The 18,458-nt window shown below is 40.2% G+C and overlaps 1 protein-coding gene across 2 annotated transcripts; it reads right to left on the bottom strand.

Moving 5' to 3' along the window:
• Positions 1–1,943: 1,943 nt before the first annotated feature.
• On the bottom strand, positions 1,944–17,218 carry AQP11 (aquaporin 11). 2 transcript variants are annotated; one of them, XM_028115760.2, is made up of 3 exons: positions 16,270–17,218; positions 8,313–8,429; positions 1,944–2,795 (listed from the first exon to the last, which is right to left on the bottom strand). In XM_028115760.2, exons 1-3 carry the CDS (start codon positions 16,889–16,891, stop codon positions 2,716–2,718), a joined length of 819 nt encoding a protein of 272 aa, XP_027971561.1. In that variant the 5' UTR covers positions 16,892–17,218; the 3' UTR covers positions 1,944–2,715. The 2 variants fall into 2 exon arrangements, with proteins under 2 accessions (XP_027971561.1, XP_027971562.1); XM_028115761.2 differs by lacking the exon at positions 8,313–8,429.
• Positions 17,219–18,458: the final 1,240 nt, after the last annotated feature.

Here is an 18,458-nt window from a genome sequence, read left to right as displayed (position 1 = left end):
CTCAAGAACTGTAACTGGAATGGTGTTGTAGAGGCTGAGAGTGAGACAGGAACTAAGTTCTTAAAGGACCAGGGGGAATTGAGGGCACTATAGGGTAGAAAATTGCAGTAAGAAGTGCCCAGGTGGCAGAGGGCATGATCTGAGGACAGGTTTTTAATGGAGGGAGCAGAGGTAAGCAGCTATGAGGAGAGAGGAGCCTGTTCCACCTTCAGGCCCCGTGGTATCAGAGGTGGTGTGGAGAAAACAGCTACCATTTCAGAGGGCTGCAGGGGAAGCACTGTCCTCTACAGTTGCAAATTCTGACACGCTTAGAGGGCTGGGTGTTTTCACAAATTAATACTCATTTTTCTTAAAGCAGAGTCTCATGAAATAGTAGTTTAAACACAGCTTCATGTTTGGAAGACATAGGGAGTGGCAGAGGGATCATTTTAAAGGGAACAACCTTTATTTTGTGTTGCTGTGAGAGGATTTAGGCCTAGTACTGCCAGATCTTTGTTTTTTTTTCCGAGAATCCAGAACTGGATTTTTGTGTGAAAAAGACTACAACACTAGCTTGTCTACTTATTTTAAAATATTGTGCAGGCCAAATAAACTGTATTTAGCCACTGTCAAAATTTTATGAATTCTGCTTTTTAAAATAGAAAACTAGTATTTGTAAGTTCATGAGTCAAAGTCCATGATCTTCAACCTGGCTGCCTTGTTGGGTAGCCTGCCACCGTTCAGTCCAGTCTGCAGATGTAAAGGGAGTGACTCTCACAAGCTGATCACCAAGCAGCACTTAAATTACCTGGCAACTTATCAGTTGTTTAATTATTATTACTCAAACAGATCTGATCTCAACCCATATTTTTTTACTTTCAATTCTAACCCTGATAATGGAATTTCCTTGGAAGAGAAACACACTTAACCTTATTTATAGCCAGAACTTTTTTTTTTAAAGATTTTATTTATTTATTTGACACAGAGAGACACAGCGAGAGAGGGATCACAAGCAGGGGGAGTGGGAGAGGGAGAAGCAGGCTTCCCGTGGAGCAGGGAGCCCGATGCGGGGCTCGGTCCCAGGACCCTGGGATCATGACCTGAGCCGAAGGCAGACGCTTAACGACTGAGCCACCCACGCGCCCCTATAGCCAGAATGAAAAGTAGACCTCCTACAATAAAACTTCTAATGGAAGAAAACTTAGAGGCTCTTTAAGCCCAACAAACCAAACCAAAAAACTAGTTAATTCCTAAATAATTTCAACATTATAAAATCTTTTTTTTAAAGATTTTTTTTTTTTAAATAAGAGAAAGAGAGAGCATGAGAGGGGGGAGGGTCAGAGGGAGAAGCAGACTCCCCACTGAGCAGGTTGCCTGATGTGGGACTCGATCCTGGGGCTCCAGGATCATGACCTGAGCTGAAGGCAGCTGCTTAACCAACCAGGCGCCCCTAACATTATAAAATCTTTAATGTTGCTTCAATATCTTCAATTTTACTTTAATCATAATGATGACCATACTCCCTTTGTATTGAAACAGAAGTCTAAGGATGGTATTTGGCTCCTTTTGACCTCAGGGAAGCAAACCCTCTGGACTTAGTGTCCTTATCTGTAAAATGGAGATTAGAAATCCATACCCTACCTACTACATAAGGTAGCTATTAGGATCAAATGAGAATGTGGAAAGCTTACCTCTTGACTTTGTATGGCTGCTTTTATTCTGTTAAGGAATAGCAACTTGCTGGATGCCTGGGTGGCTCAGTTGGTTAAGCAGCTTTCTTCAGCTCAGGTCATGATCCCAGGGTCCTCGGATCAAGTCCCGCATCGGGCTCCCCGCTCAGCAGGGAGCCTGCTTCTCCCTCTCCCTCTGCCTGCCACTCCTGCTTGTGCTCTCTCTCTGACAAATAAAAAAATAAAATCTTAAAAAAAAAAAAAGGAATAACAACTTGCCTAAAGCTAGTGAGATAGTCTATTTAGAAAAAATATTTTAGAGTATATTTAAAATTTATGAACCCCTGAGTATGACTGGATATATAATCTACTTCCAAAAACAACTTTCCTACTGATAAATGACACTGCTGATGGTATCACTGTGTGAGGTAGTGGCTGAAATGTACCCTTTCTGGGTCTGTAAGCATGACTGGTCATACTTTGGCTAAAAATCCTGTTCATTCAGGTGAGATTTGATACACACTCTTTCTTTGGACCTCCCTTCCCTTCTTACCCTGTGCTCCTTTCTTCATTAAAATTAATAATTATCACTTGAGATTTATATTTAATGTAATGAGTCTTTTTTTTAAAGATTTATTTTTTTATTGAGAGAGACAGAGAGCTGGGGGAGGGGCAGAGGGAAAGGGAGAGAGAATCCCAAGCAGACTCCTGGCTGAGCGTGGAGCCGGACACAGAGCTCGATCTCGTGACCCTGAGATCATGACCTGAGCCGAAACCAAGAGTCGGACGCTCAACCGACTGAGTCACCCAGGCACCCCTAATGAGTCTTTTCTAGCAACATTTAGTACACACTCAAAAGAACAAGTCTTAACTGAGAAACACAGGATACCTCCTTTTCACAGTAATTAGTTTAAGTTCCAGTGATGACAACTACAAGGCAACTTCCTCAGAGGAAGCTAAACATTGATGAGTCCAGTGCAGCCAGTATGTTGAATATGAGGTGATAAAAATCTTTATCACATCCAGCTTGACTGTCCTGTAACTTAGTCTGTGTCTTTTGGAATAGTTATTCCTTTTTATTAATTGTATGGTTGTTATACAGCCATGGAAGGAAAAAGCTGAACATCAAAATCATCAACAATATACCTGAAAGACAAAATAGAGTAAAATAAAAACAATCTAAGGAAGTTCATAATCACTCAGTGGCTATAATTTAAGGTTATATACCTAGAGATTAGGAAGGCTATGTTTAAAAGAATTAGCTGCATCAATTCTACATGAAACACATGGATTTTTTTAATGTAACATTCTCACATTTTTCTTCAACCATGAATCCTTAAAAACATATGTATCTGGTAAAACCAGAAGGATCTAAACAGTGAATTGAAAGGATAAATAGATCTGGAGTTCTAGTTCTGGCTCCATTACTGACTTGCTGAGTGAGAAACTCTGGATTTAGGTCTCCATTTGCTCTTCTCTTAAAAGATCAACACTGTCCCTCCATGCCTCAGATATGTATGTACTGGGAGAATAAGGCAACTGAAAGCACTCATGAGTTTTCATTTGGAATGATCAAATATTACTTTCTCCCTTCTCTTTTTTTCATCAGTCACAATATTAATAGCTTTTACAGCTGTACCAAGCAAAATGTCTAAAGCCAAATTTCAGTCAGTGCTGAAATTTTATATCAAATAGAAAATATGTGGGGCACCTGAGTGTCTCAGTCGAGGCTCAGTCAGTTGAGTTTCCAACTGTTGATTTCAGCTCAGGTCAAAATCTCATGGTCCTGGAATCAAGCCCTGTGTTGGGCTCCGTGCTTGGTAAAGAGTCTGCTTGAGGTTCTCTCTCCCCCTCTCTCTCTGCCCCTCCCCCAGCTCTTTCTCTCCCTCTCAAATGAATACATAAAATCTTTTTTTAAAGAAAATATGTTTAAAAAAAGGAGTCATATATTGGTAAATATTTTTGAGGTCACAAGAAGATAAATCTAGCATGTGGCTATTGGTTAATTTTTCAGTGGGGAAACAGGGCTAGAGGAGACAGCCACAGGGTTCAAATCACTGTCTTGAAAGGGATGTCTGCAATAATTAATATTTTTATCTTAACATATTTAGGCTTAAAGCTCTAAATTAGTTTAAACTCAGATTAAGAATGAGTTTTTGTCACACGCAGATTTGATATTTTTTTACTCCTATTTGGTAACAGCAGACCTTAAGGTTTGACTAGGATTTGGATAGCTTAACATGCCTTTGAAAGAGAAGTCTGTTTTGCAACCAGAGGCTTTAAATGAAAAAAAAAAAAAAAAGTCAAACAACCCATATGTTAACTGACCCACAAGATTTGACATTTTCTTTATAAAGTCAGAGCTAGAGAATAAGACATTACATTGAAAATGTTTTCAAAAATGTAATTTCAGTTTCATAGCAAATAGAATTTGCTAATTTTCATTTTATGAATGTGTAAACTAGAGAATTATTTTTTTAATTTTTAATTTTTAAATCTTTTGTATTTTATTTTATTTATTTGTCAGAGAGAGAGAGACAGAGAGCAGGCACAAGCAGGGGGAGTGGCAGGCAGAGGCACAAGGAGAAGCAGACTCCCCACTGAGCAAGGAGCCCGATGTGGGACTCGATCCCAGGACCCCAGGATCATGACCTGAGCCGAAGGCAGATGTTTAACTGACTGAGCCACTCAGGCTCCCCTAGAGATTTAATTCTATATACATTATAATAGTCACATTTCTGCTATTTTAAATTAATTCTGGGGAGGTGGCAGGAGCCCTTATATAATTATCTCTGCTATGAAGAGAAACAAGAAAAACAAGGAGTATGACTTCCAAGAATAGTAATGCTCCCTGCTTGGTCAGGAAGGGAAAGATATCTTTGGATGACTCTCCTCCATCTCATTCAGTGGCATCACCTAATGTAGCTTTAACGGGGTTTTGTTTGTTTTGATGCTTCATCTTTTATTTAGCTATTTGAAGGACTCTTGTTAAAATACAATTTCTTTTTTTTAAGATATTTATTTACTTATTTATTTAAAAGATTTTATTTATTTGACAGAGAGAAACACAGAGAGAGAGGGAACACCAGCAGGGGGAGTGGGAGAGGGAGAAACAGGCCTCCTGCTGAGCAGGGAGCCCAATATGGGACTCGATCCCAGGACCCTGGGATCATGACCTGAGCCAAAGGCAGACGCTTAATGACTGAGCCACCCAGGCGCCCCTTGTTTATTTTTAAGTAGGCTCCATGCCCAGTGTGGAGCACAATGCAGGGCTTGAACTCACGACCCTAAGATCATCAAGACCTGAGCTGAGATCAAGAGTTGGACACTTAGGGTGCCTGGGTGGCTCAGTTGGTTAAGCGACTGCTTTCGGCTCAGGTCATGATCCTGGAGTCCCGGGATCGAGTCCCGCATTGGGCTCCCTGCTCAGCAGGGAGTCTGCTTCTCCCTCTGACCCCCTTACCTCTCGTGCTCTCTATCTCTCATTCTCTCTCTCTCTCAAATAAATAAAAAAAAATATTTTGAAAAAAAAAAAAAGAGTTGGACACTTAACCAACTGAGCCACCCAGATGCCCCATAAAATTTTAAGTAATCTCTACACCCAACATGGGGCTTGAACTCACAACCTCAAGATCAAGAGTCACATGCTCTACTGAGCCAGCCGGGTGCCCCTAAAAAGTATAATTTCTTATTTTTCCCATCTTTCTTATAGTTTGTAACTTTATTTCATTTGATGCCATTTTTTTTTTTTTGGCCAATGGAAACGTAACTTCAATGAATGACAAAATCCAATGCCAAGCTGAAATTCAATATTCTAAAAAATGCCATTTATTCACATATGTCTTTTATCCATATCTAATGAAGGATTCTTGTATTGCTTTTCATTCCTAAACCTCTTAAAGAAGTGTAGAAACAAGCCTCTAATCCAAGAACTATAAGAAATTTTGGTTAAGTCTATTTGGAAAAAGCTAGGAAATCCTTAGGCCAACAAAGAATCTTTGAATATTTTCAACATTTCAATTAGGGCCAGAGATAATTGCTAAAAAGTTTAATACCAATGCCATTTTTTGGATTCCTTGAATAGGAAGAAAAGAAATAAATATATACTTTTTTTCTTTGGGTGTTTGGATTTTTGGGGGGTAAGTGGTTCCATAAATGTTCTGGGAATGGCTACAGTAATGTTACCTTCCTGTTTGGACTATCCTAACATGGACAGAATGTAGTCTGTTTCCCTGTGCTACTACTCTCTGGTCTGCACACTTTTAAAAGGGGCAGAAGTGATTGCTCCTCTTTTTTCTATCATGAGACTTTTTTCCAGTATGTTCTTCCAGGAAGAAGTTATTAAATGATTTAGGCTAGAAAACATTTTTTTTAAAGAATTTTCTAAAGTAATCTGATTCTACACCCAACATGGGGGTCGATTTTAAAACCCTGAAATCAAGAGTTGCATGTTCCACTGACTGAGCCAGCCAGGCGCCCCCATGGCATTTTGCTTTAAGCAATGTTTTCTGGGGGTGCCTGGCTGGCTCAGTCCATACAGCATGTGACTCAGGGTTGTGAGTTTGAGCCCCCATGTTGGGTGCAGAGATTACTTTAAAAAAAAGAAAGAAAAGAAAAAAGTCATGGGCATTTTATAGAAAATGTCATTCTGATTTTTTTTTCCTTTTAATAATTCTTTTGGAAATGTGCCTGGGTGGCTCAGTCGGTTAAGCATCAGACTCTTGATTTCAGCTCAGATCATGATCTCGGGGTCATGAGCTAAAGCTCTGTATCAGGTTCTCCACTGGGCATGGAACCTGCTTTGCATTCTCTCCCTCTGCCCCCCTATCCCCACTTGCTCGCATGCTCTCTCCCTAAAACAAACAATAAATAAAAATAAAAATTATTTTGGAAAGGCCTACCTACGTTTTAGTGTTATTTCAAGTAACGGATAATATAATTCTTTTTTTTAAGTTTTTTTTTTTTTTTAAGTAATCTCTATACCCAACATGGGGCTCAAACTCATGACCCCAAAGATCAAGAGTTGCTCACTCCTCTGAGCCAGCCAGGCGCCCTGGATGAAATAATTCTTTAGTATCATGTTAAAATTGTAGTTGGAGCACAGTAACAAATATAATGTTAATAATATATGTGGATTGCAAATATGACATTTTAAGAGAATCATTCAAATAGAAACTGTCAGTAGACCTATCCAATTAGTGACTTTTATAACTTCATGAACTTCAATGACTTTTTTAACTTCTTAAAAATCACGAATAGAGGGACGCCTGGGTGACTCAGTTGATTAGCATCTGCCTTTGGCTCAGGTCATGATCTCAGGGTCCTGGGATCGAGTCCCACATCAGGCTCCTTGCTCAGCAGGGAGCCTGCTTCTCCCTCTGCCTGCTACTCCCCCTGCTTGTGCTCTCTTTCTGACAAACAAATAAATAAATCTTTTTAAAAATTCAAGAGAAAATTTAAAGAAGTTATTAGAAAACACTAATCTATAGAATCTATTTTTCAGCTCAGATCATGCTCTCAGGGTCATGAGCTAAATTTAGCTCTGTATCAGAGAAAAATGGCTGCCATTGTTAGCATTTTAAAATACAGACTTTCTCTGGTATTTTTTCATGTTTAGGTCCACAGATATTATTACTGAGCAAAACAGGTACTAAGTGTGAAATAAAGGTATGGAAGGTGAATGGGAGGAGTCAAGTGTGCTGGCTGTTCAAACATTAGGCCAATGTTCCCTTCTATATGTACCCTGATTTTTAAAGTTTTTTTTTTAAATTAACAGAATTTAAACAGAAATGAGCAACAAGAAACAAAACACTAACTGTGGTTAAAAAGGATGAACTAATAAAAGCCAGGCATCCTCATAGTCATTTATAGTAATGATTTATAATCAGGCTTAAAAGAGGTGACTAAACAAAATCAAGAAATGCTGATAACTTATAGAAAGAAATGCATATTATAAGAGGAGGTTTGGGGTGCCTGGGTGGCTCAGTCGTTAGGCGTCTGCCTTCAACTTGGGTCATGATCCCGGGGTCCTGGGATGGAGCCCTGCATTGGGCTCCCTGCTCGGCAGGAAGCCTGCTTCTCCCTCCCCCACTTCCCCTGCTTGTGTTCCCTCTCTCACTGTGTCTCTCTGTCAAATAAATAAATAAAATCTTAAAAAAAAAAAAAGTAAGAGGAGTTTTATATATCTGATCCAGATAGAAATAACAGGAATGAAATTGTGGATAATTTTTAAACTACACTTATTATAGTTATCCATTGTTTCATGAGATGCTCTTTTGCAAAATGAGTCAAATGAGCTAAACAGTATTTTATTTGGAACTCACAAATTTGAAAAAAAATTTCCTTTAGCAAGAAAGAAAGATATATATATTTTTTTTTAATGGAAGGAATCACTCCTCAGTTTTTTGGTCCATATATCTGAGGATTCTTAAAATGGTATCATGCCTGAAACTGACTACCCTTAACTAGATAATTTTATTTCTTTGAAGAAAAAAGTTTTAAAGGATACTGCACAAATAAAGTGTTATTTCAGGTATGTTAACTACCTTTTTCATTTTCTTTTTTGTACCTATTCTGGCTTTGGAAATTGACATGTTATAGTGACATTTCCTATCATTTTAAGATACCCTAATCTTGTAATCATATTAATAAAAATATGCTTACCTAAAGAAGGAGCGAGCCAATATACTATAAAAAATCGAAGGAATGCTTCATCAAAACACTTGAAATGTAGTGAAAGTGCCAAAGCTGGATTAAATACAGCTCCTGTTAGACTTCCTCCTGTAATACATTTTAAGCAGAGTGATACCAAACCATATATTTTACATTTTCTTGTAACTGGAAATAAAGTGGTTACTGGATGTGACTACTTTGTTTTAGGTATTTAAGTATTCTTATGCTATAATCTTCCTTTGCAGAATCACCTGGCATGTTATAGAATATAAAGATAGATTATAGATTATAATGTGCTAGGACATTTAAGAGTTTTAATCCAGTGCTTTTCCTATATATTATCAAATGCACATTTGAAAATTAATCTGTTCTATTATTGCTCTTACAAGTTTACAAAACAGGAGATTTGGCTGCCCATCTTAACATTCATCAATTTAAATGAATAAATAATAATGAAAATACATTTAAAATGGATACAATACCCCAGGATCATCGTGGGCTTAAGTACACCTTTGTGTTGAAAACAAAAGTAAAATGGACCAAAGTATTATCACTGACTGCATTTTTACTTGTCAACAGAAAGAGCCCTGAAGAAGGGACTGTGAATGGCATGTGAATTATGTCTCAATAAAGTGGCTACAAAATTTTCTAAATAAAAAAAGTGATCGTGTATAGTTGTGAAAGGTAAGCACAATTTCTAGCTGTTGATTGCTTTTCAGGACTCATGGTCCAGCTCTGTACCCAGGTTCTCTCTCTGACATGGAGCCTAGGAGTTTAGTTCTGGCCACACAAGTAAGGAAAAGAGGAGGCTGGACTTCCTTTCCAATGGTACCAGAACTGTGGCTCAGCTTTTTTAGAACACACCCTAAAATTTTCCTGAGATAGTGACATTTCCATTCTTCCATGTAGAAGGTTGGGCATACATATCTGCCTCTTACTCAACTACAGAGATATATCCCGACATCTTCACAAATTTTACCTTGACATATGCCTCTATAGCATGCTGTCTTCGTAAAATGAGTAAAATTGGAAATTAAGCAACCCTTTCATAAGATTTCACTAATAAGATGTCACACTTGATAGGCTGCACTGAAGCTGTGTTGAGATGAAGGTGTTGAGCAGTGAACTAAGTTCACTCCATGGCTAAGAGTTTTTTCTAGCACACAGGCCTTACAGTGTGATTCATACTCATGTCTCAGCAATTATAAATGATAACACATCATGGACCTTCAGAATCACTTTTTTTTTTAAAGATTTTATTTATTTATTTGACAGAGATACAGAGAGAGAACAAGTAGGCAGAGAGGCAGGCAGAGGGAAAGAAGAAGCAGGCTTCCCGCTGAGCAGGGAGCCCGATGCAGGGCTCAATCCCAGGACCCTGGGATCATGACCTGGGCCGAAGGCAGCCACTTAACCGACTGAGCCACCCAGGTGCCCCCAGAATCACTCTTGAATAGTCAATCCTGGAATGTTAAAGCTGCAACTGCCAAGGACAAACAGAATTGTTTGGTTGGCAGGTGGTCACTTAAGTTCAATAAAAGAATTGAGTTCCTATATAGTAGACATAATGGGCAAAAGATAAGGACTTACACAGGTCTTTACAATACAATGTAATATGTGCTATGATAATACAAGTGACCTGTGTTTTTTTTTAGGCATGTATAAGTAAAAATAGACTGAACCATTGCTCTCATAATTAGTTTACTTTGGTGTTCCCATTAGGCCTTTGCTATTTCCATTAGGTCTAAGAACACTGTCCATCAGTCTTATACCATCCTAAAATTCAAACTACTTTACTCACCTTATCTTCTAATCCTCACATCTCCAGTTCTGCTGAGTGTGATGTTGTGGAAGCTGCTCCACCCACCTTCCCCTCTTGAATATGGACTGGCTTTGCAATTTGCATTGACAAATAGAATGCAGCAGAAGTGATTCTGTGCCAATTCTGAACATGACAAGTGACAGTGAATTCTAGGTTCAGGTCTCAAAAAACCCATTAGCTTCCACTTTTTGCTTTCTCGGAACAGTGCCCTGGCCATGTAAGTAAGCTGGTCTAGGCTGCTGGAAGATAAGAGGCCACATGGAGGAGACCTGAGGCATCTTAGATGACAGCTGCCACTGGACACATGAGTGAAGACACCTTAGCTTTTCCAGCCCCACCAACTGTCCAGCTATATTATATGGTTTCAGAGGAATTTCCCATCTGACCCACAGAATCATGAAAAACTATAAATTATGATTTTAAGCTATAGTTAGCTGATACACGGGGCACCTGGGTGGCTCATTTGGTTAAGCATCTGCCTTCGGCTCAGGTCTTGATCTCGGGGTCCTGGGATCAAGCCCTGTGTTGGGCTCCCTGCTCAGCGGGGAGTCTGCTTCTCCCTCTACCCCTTCTGCTCATGCTCTCTTTCTCTCTTGCTCTCCCTCTCTCAAATAGATAGATAAAATCTTAAAAAAAAAAAAAGCTGATATAGAAATTCATATCAGGAGTGGGTTCTGTGCCAACACAAGCCCAGGGGGTTCCTGGATGGCGTAGTCGATTAAGCATGTGACTCTTGGTTTTGGCTCAGATCATGATCTCAGGGTCTTGAGGTAGAGCCCCATGTCAGGCTCTGCACTCAGCGTGGAGCCTGCTTGGGATTCTCTCTCCCTCTACCCCTCCCGCACATATGCACACGCAGGCTCTCTCTCTCAAATAAATAAATCTTAAAAAAAAAAAAAAAAGTCCAAAGCATGTGGCTTCGGCTTTGACATTTTAGATTATATAGCTCTTTGTTGGGGGCTGTCCTATGCATTGTGGGATGTTTAGCAGCATCCTTGGTCCTTAACCACTAGATGCCAGCAAATTCATCTCCCCTACCATTGTTAACAACCAAAATTGTCTCCACACATTGCTGAATGCCCCTGGGGTGGAGTGTGGGGGGGTTCCTGTTGAAAACCAGAACTACTGAGTTGTAGAGAACTACTGATACTTGCATACAAGTAGACATATGCAATGTCGTTTATAGTAGCAAAGAACTGGGAAAACCCTGACTGTCCATAAGAAGATAGCTAAATAAACAAGCTTATTAATTTGGAATAACATTCAATATTTTGAAATAATGAGAGAAATCTCTTTACTAATTAACATTGGTAGGTCTCCAAGATACCACTGAACTACTACCACCAAGAAAAGCAAACTGCAAAAAGTAAGATATGATACCTTTTATGTTAACATGAACATACCTAAACAATAGTTTCTATAGGGTCTTATCTATATGTCTAATAAATCACATAAAGAGTTTGGAAGGACACACACATGCATGTGCAGAGGACTACCCTGGTGGGAAGATTAGACAGAGAAAGAGAAAGGACAGGCATGGAGGCTGGCAGTCAAAAGGCCCTTAAGGTCTCATTGGTAGTGTTTTAATTTTTAACAAAAAGAATACATTCATGCATTGTGTAATTAAACATGAATTATTTAAAAAGAATCATCTACCAGGCACAGGACTAACAAAATACCTTTGAAAAATATTATTTATTGACATTCGAAGGGGAAAAGACATAATAATATATGTCCAAGAAGAGATACCAATGCGAAGACAGAGCTGGCTGATCGTCAAGAGTCTTACAGGATAGCCAGAACTTGGCGAAATTACCACAGTTAAAGACTGTGTCAAAGTCCAAGTTCCAAATCTGGCAATTCTAGATGCTAATGTTACTCAATACTCCTAAAGGAAATCAAATTCTCTGGGACAGAATGACACTAGTTAAAATCATAAGACTCCTGAATAAGCCAGAATGTTAATTAACTAATTTAGAGTGGAGGCTAGCCCTTTCCAGTGACTAGAATATTTGTGCCAGGTACTATGCTAACTTGAAATACGTTATTCTATTCCTCATAATGGTCTTAAGAGAGAGATAGTATTATTCTCCACTTTAAATATGAGGAAATGAGGCCTAAATTGAGTATCTCTTCTAAGGGTACAGTACAACTCTAAACCTGCGCACTTAGCCACTACATTAATAAATAAATGTTCTGGACCTTTGTTTGAAGTGATTTTTCATTGTAAATGAGTATCTATTTCATATAGTTATTACATTAAAAGCAAATGTATGTAAAGGACTTAGTTCCCTTCTCCTTTGACAAATAATCTTACCTATGTTCTTCATGATTTAGAAGGATGCCAAAAACTGAATGGAATAATGAAATGAAGTAAAAATACTACAATTTCTTCAGACAATTTATTAGGCTTATTTTGAAAGCCCTTAGACATAAAATATAAAATGTCCAGATATATATTATTTTTTTTCTACATGATTTTTTAAAGTGAATATGAGTATTTGATTTGTAACAGGTGATACAATGCTAAGACCTGGTTATATGTTATAATGAATAAAATAACTTTAGTTTCTGTAGTCATAAAGCTTACTGTCTGTTGGAAGAAGACATCAGAAGACAAGTGTATAATTAAAAATTCTACAAAGGAAATGAACAGGTGCAATAATAAAGACAACTTAGATGTATAAAATAACAGATTTTTTTCAGTGTCTATTGTTGACCCTTGAACAACATGGGTTGAGATGCACAGGTCCACTTATATGCAGATTTTTTTTTTTAAATACCATACAGTACTGTAAATGTATTTTCTCATGATTTTTTTTTAAGATTCTATTTATTTATTTGACAGAGAGAGACATAGCGAGAGCAGGAACACAAGCAAGGGGAGTGGGAGAGGGAGAAGCAGACTTCCCGCTGAGCAGGGAACCCGATGCGGGGCTCGATCCCAGGACCCTGGGATCATGACCTGAGCCGAAGGCAGATGTTTAACGACTGAGCCACCCAGGCACCCCTATGATTTTCTTAACATTTTTTCCTCTAACTTACTTTATTGTAAGAATACAGTATATAATACATACAACATACAAAATATGTGTTAATCAACTGTTAACAGTAAGGCTTCCAGTCAACAGTAGGCTATTAGTTAAGTTTTGAGGGAATCAAAAGTTATACATGGATTTTTGACTGTGTAGGGGCTTAGTGCCCCTAACCCTTGCATTGTTCAAGGGTCAACTGTAATTAAAAATGAATGCAGGGGCCCCTGGGTGGCGCAACTGGTTGAAGGTCCGACTCTTGGTTTCTGCTCAGGTTGTGATCTCAGGGTCCTGAGATGGAGCCCCTCATCGGCTCCATGCTCAGTGCAGAATCTGCTAAAGTTTCTCTCTCCCTCTGCCCTCCCCTCTCTCTCTAAAATAAATAAATCTTTTTTAAAAATGAATGCAGTTCCCTCTTACCCTGTTCATTGAGCCAAATTCTCCCAAAACCTAAATTAAGGAGATTTGCTTGAAATCTGCATTAATAGTTTTATAGCTCTAACATGTTAATAAATTACATCCTAGCATGCAACCATGTCAAATCAGTACCAACAGTACCTTAGAAGTTAAAAAAAAAAAAGACGTATCAAAGTAACTTCTAATGAGACTTGACTTAGCTGACCCCTCCCCCTGCCTTTTCTCCCCTATCCATTCTTAAATCCTTCCTACAAAAGCCTTACCTCTCTCTGATATGACAGAAATTCGATCACTCCCAAGACAGTTCATTCTACCTGGAACAACTCTGGTCTAAAGTTATGACATATCCACAGAAAATAATGCAGAGTTATGGCTTAGTGTATTATTACCCAAAGTATGTTCTCTTCTGCTACATACTCCTAGACAAAAGGATTCCATAAGTTTGAAAAACTGTTCCACATTCTCCTTTTGGGGTTTCACAATATACAGCAGCTTAGAAAAGGCTCTGTAAAGTTTTAACATTAGAAAATCTGTTTAATCCAGTGTTTGCCAGACTTACTTGGCAAAAGAATCCTTTTGCAACTTAATTTTTTTAAAATTATGGTAAAGTATATGACATAAAACATGCCATTTAAACCCTTTTCAAGTGTATATTCAGTGGCATTAATTACATTCACAATGTTCAACTATCATCACAACTTCCAAAACTTTTCCATCACCCCAAACAGAAACTCTGTACGCTGTATCCATTAAAGGATAAGTCCCTACTCTTCCCTGCCCCCTAACCCCTGGTAACATCTATTATACTTTCTGACTCTATGAATTTGCCTATTCTGGATTTTTTATATAAGTGGAGTCCTGCAACATTTGTTCCTTTGTGTCTGGCAAGGTTCATCATCCATGTTGTAGTATTTATCAGAACTTAATTCCTTTCATGGCTGAATAATGTTCACTTGTATGTACATATTTTTGTTACTTTTGAGGAGTGCAGTGTAGAAATGCTGATAATGAAATGAGAATAAGCTTTAGTGTCAGTTTGAACCATGATTCCAGCACATTCTAGCCGTGTGACCTTGGACAAGTCATTCCACTTTTGTGAGCCTCACTTTACTTAAAATGGGAGTAATGTATTCATTAGTGAGTTTTTTTAAGGATTAAGATAACTCATATAAATTTCCTATGTGCTTATTAGTATACTGCCCAATGAATACTCTTACCTCCCTTACATTGATAGAAAAGGAAAATCATAATAGTATCAATTTCTGTAACAGTAGTAATCCACAGTTGTCTATTAGGTTCTGCCCCGGCAGTCTCCGGTGCTGTTTGATACTGCACCCATTAGCCATGTGTGGCTATTGACCACTTGAAATGTAGCTATTGCAACTGAGGAACCAAGTATTTAATTTTAGTTAATTTAAATCTGAATAACCACACGTAGCTAGTGGCTTCCGAATTGGCCAGCACAAGTCTGGATGAGAGCAGTGGTTCTCAACTCTGGTTTCATACTGGGGTTACCTGGGAGACTTTAAAATACACCATTAATTATATAAGTACAGAGCTAAACTGTGGCATAACTTTTTGCAAGGGATGATTATCTTCATATATGGGGCACGTGTCTGCTTTAGCCCAAACCTAAAACTCTAATAAATAAGCAACTATTCACCAAACCCTCAAATATACATAAATCCTTTCCTCTCTTCTCTACCCTTTATTTCCATCTGTGTCTACACAAAGAATAGTACTAGACCTAATCGATGGAAAATGGATTGGAAAGTCTTTCATTTTTATCCTGGGAAGTCAAGCAAATGTTTAGAAGCCTTTATTTTGAGGTTTACTTCTACTTATAGTTTCACTTTCAGTGGGCAGAAGATAGACCATTACCACTAATTTCCTTTTATTAGATTCCTGCCTCTAAAACATTTTATATAGTCCCAGTGAAGCTACTTTGTTGCATTTAAAATGACATATTTCATCATTAAACTTTTGTTTTTTGGATTTCCTTGTCCCCTTTAGGATGTCCAAGGTATCCACTGCATCTGAGATCTGTCAAAGTAAACCAATGGTTTGCAAGAAATCAACAGATTTCTCGAGTTAGTTTTAAAAAGCATATTTAATTTCAAGCAAGTTTTAATTTTAAAACACATCTTTTGTGATAGGCCACTTAAAAGTTCACTTATAACTCAAGATGAATTATTAAGGAAACAAGAAATGACTTTAATTTTGTACAAAAAGAACTAAGAAACAGAACTACCGAATTTCTACTCCTCCCTCTTATTATTAATCAATCATGTAGTTTGTGCTTTAAATTGAAAGGCACTTTTCAAACCCATGATCATTTTTCAGGTTGGCATGAGGAAAGAAGTAGCTGATATCTTTTCTCTCCACCATTAAAACAATCCCTTTGTAGGATATTTGAACCCTTGGCAATATTTCACAAGATCTCAGTTTCAGCACAGAAACGTCTCCTGTTGCTGAGGGTTCAAAAAAAGCACTGAATGGAGGATCTGTATGTCTGCACTATTGGTAAAGAACAGGCTGCAAAATGGTTAGAATAATGGGGATACCCAATATTGACATCGCAGAAGTGTAGGGGTTTCAAATGTATCTTGGTAAAGAACTTAGCGCCTCGGGTCATAGAGGCTTCGGACGTGCCAAGTGTTTTGTGGGAATAACAAACCTGCGTAGACCAAAAAGGTGATGAGTGCTGCCAGCAGGTGGATACGAAGCTTGGTTCGGATCTCCTGGAAGTGCAGCAAAGCGCTGTGGAAGATAAAGGAGCAGATGGCTTCTGTGATGACCGCTTTGGGCAAGTCGACTTGAATAGGATTCCTGCAAACGAAGGTCCTCTCGTTGAGGTGATACTTGGTCAGCCCCAGGCTCCACAGGGCGCTTATGCAGTACCTGCTGCACATGGCACCAATCAGCTGAGCCAACAGCCTAATCGCACCCGTCTCGGGGGACATTCCCCCCAGCAACATCTGCATCATCACGCCGCACGGGTTGCTAGAGGTGCCCACCAGAGTCAGGCCGTGCACCAACGAGAAGAAGTAGATTAGCGACAGCGGCCAGGTGCGGTGCGCGGGTTCCTGCTCGCTCAGCAGTTGCAGCTCATGGGTGCAGCAGCAGAGCTGGAAGGTGGCCAGAAACTCCAAGACGAAGGTGTGGGCCATCATGAACCCGTGCAGCTGCTGCCGGGTGACCACGCGGGCCAGCCCCATGAACAGCACGAGCAATAGCATCAGCCCCAGCGAGGTGCAGATGTCCTGCGCCTCCGGCCAGAGGCCCCGCAGCGCCGTCATGGCTCGCTCCCGGCCAGACTACGCTGCCTGCTTGGCTTAAGCAGAGGCAGCGTCAGGGTACGAGTACCAAGTCCTAACTTGCAGCCCCACCCCACCTCCCTCCCCGGAGGCGGACCGACTCGTGGCGAGCTGGCGGCTCCTGGGCGTCACGCTAGAGGGCTCCTCCCCCCCTCCCCGGCGCGGAGCTAAGGTTTTGGGACCAGAGCCGGGGAGGAGGGGAAGGGCGGCAAGGGAAGCTCTGCCCAGGGGGTACCGGCTAAACGGCCAACAGTCAGCGGGAGTCGGACGCGCACACGTCCCCACCGCCTCCCGGAGCGACTGGAAGGTGGCGCGGGTGGGGGAAGGGCGCGGAGGGACGCCGAGCGCCGAGCACCGGGGCCACTGCGCATGCGCGCGGGGACCCGTGAGCCCTTGCGAGCGGACTCCCAGGATCCCGGTCCCGGCGCCAAACGGAAAGGTTCGCGTCCCCTGAGATTTGACATTTGCTTTGAAGGGAAGACCTTGAAGGCTTTTCTTCCCTGCTCCTAAAACGGTAAAACCGTCCTGCTGGAGACACTCCTAGAGATAATCTCGGCCAACCACCTCGTTTTTATTAATGGGGCGACTGAGAAGACGGGAGGTGACGGAGGTGGGGCGCAGAGGCCATGGGTAGTTAAAGGGAGTAGACTTTGGAGTCGAACGAAACCGGGAGTAGACTTTAGAGTCGAGCGAACCGGAGTTTGATCTCTGTGAACCAGGGCATGCACCTGGGTTTCCTTGAGCTTAGTTTTCCTCACCTACCTCATACAGTTGTGGGTTATACGCCCTACCTCATCGATTTGTTTTTAGAAGCATGAAAACAATAGCACAGAGAGCCAAGCACGTAAAAAGTGTTCAGTAAGTGCTAGCTTTAAGTCTGATGATGCCAGAGTCCATGGCTTTTGCCACCGCAGCCCACTTCCCAACAGCTCGCCTATCTGGGGCTGCCCACCGTGGGCGAGCTGGGAGAGAATGTCAGGGATTCCTCAGACCTTGCAGCCAGTCTGGTTTTGTGCTAATGCCATAGGTTCAGGGTTTAGTGTTGGGGGGGTGGGGAGGGCTCAAATGCCTCAACCCTCTCCCACCTCAGTTTTGCCTCCACCGGGCTGTGTTGACCAAGAGTCCACATTTCTTAGGGCTGGAGAGAAGGGAGAGAGAACAAAAATGAGGGGAATCATTAGCCCGAGCTTCAAGCGATAGAGTATTTGGCAGGTGTTCTTGTTGATTCTCTTCAGCTTTCCTCCCCAATCTCAATTGTTCTTTTATAACTAATGAAAGTTCTCTTTATAACTCCAAATTTTCTGTGGTGCCAATAGACATTCTCTGAATTAAAAAATAAATAGTTGCACAAAACTCACAAACTATGTACAGAAATGAAGCCGTTTCCTCTTTCCTGTATTGATGCCTGACCAGAGATTTTGAGTAAATAAAAACTATTTTTTAGTTACTGCTGTCTAAAGAGGTTGCTTTTAAATCAGTCCTGTGAGTGTAACCCTTTCATTTTTCCCCTTTACTAAAAAGTCACTTGAGAATTAATGTGAATATATTT

Source organism: Eumetopias jubatus, unplaced genomic scaffold (genome assembly GCF_037043125.1).
Source record: "Eumetopias jubatus isolate StellerSeaLion01/CBP00866 unplaced genomic scaffold, mEumJub1_p1.0 scaffold_13, whole genome shotgun sequence".
NCBI classification, from domain to species: Eukaryota; Metazoa; Chordata; class Mammalia; order Carnivora; family Otariidae; genus Eumetopias; species Eumetopias jubatus.
This window is presented reverse-complemented; position numbering and strand designations above follow the sequence as displayed.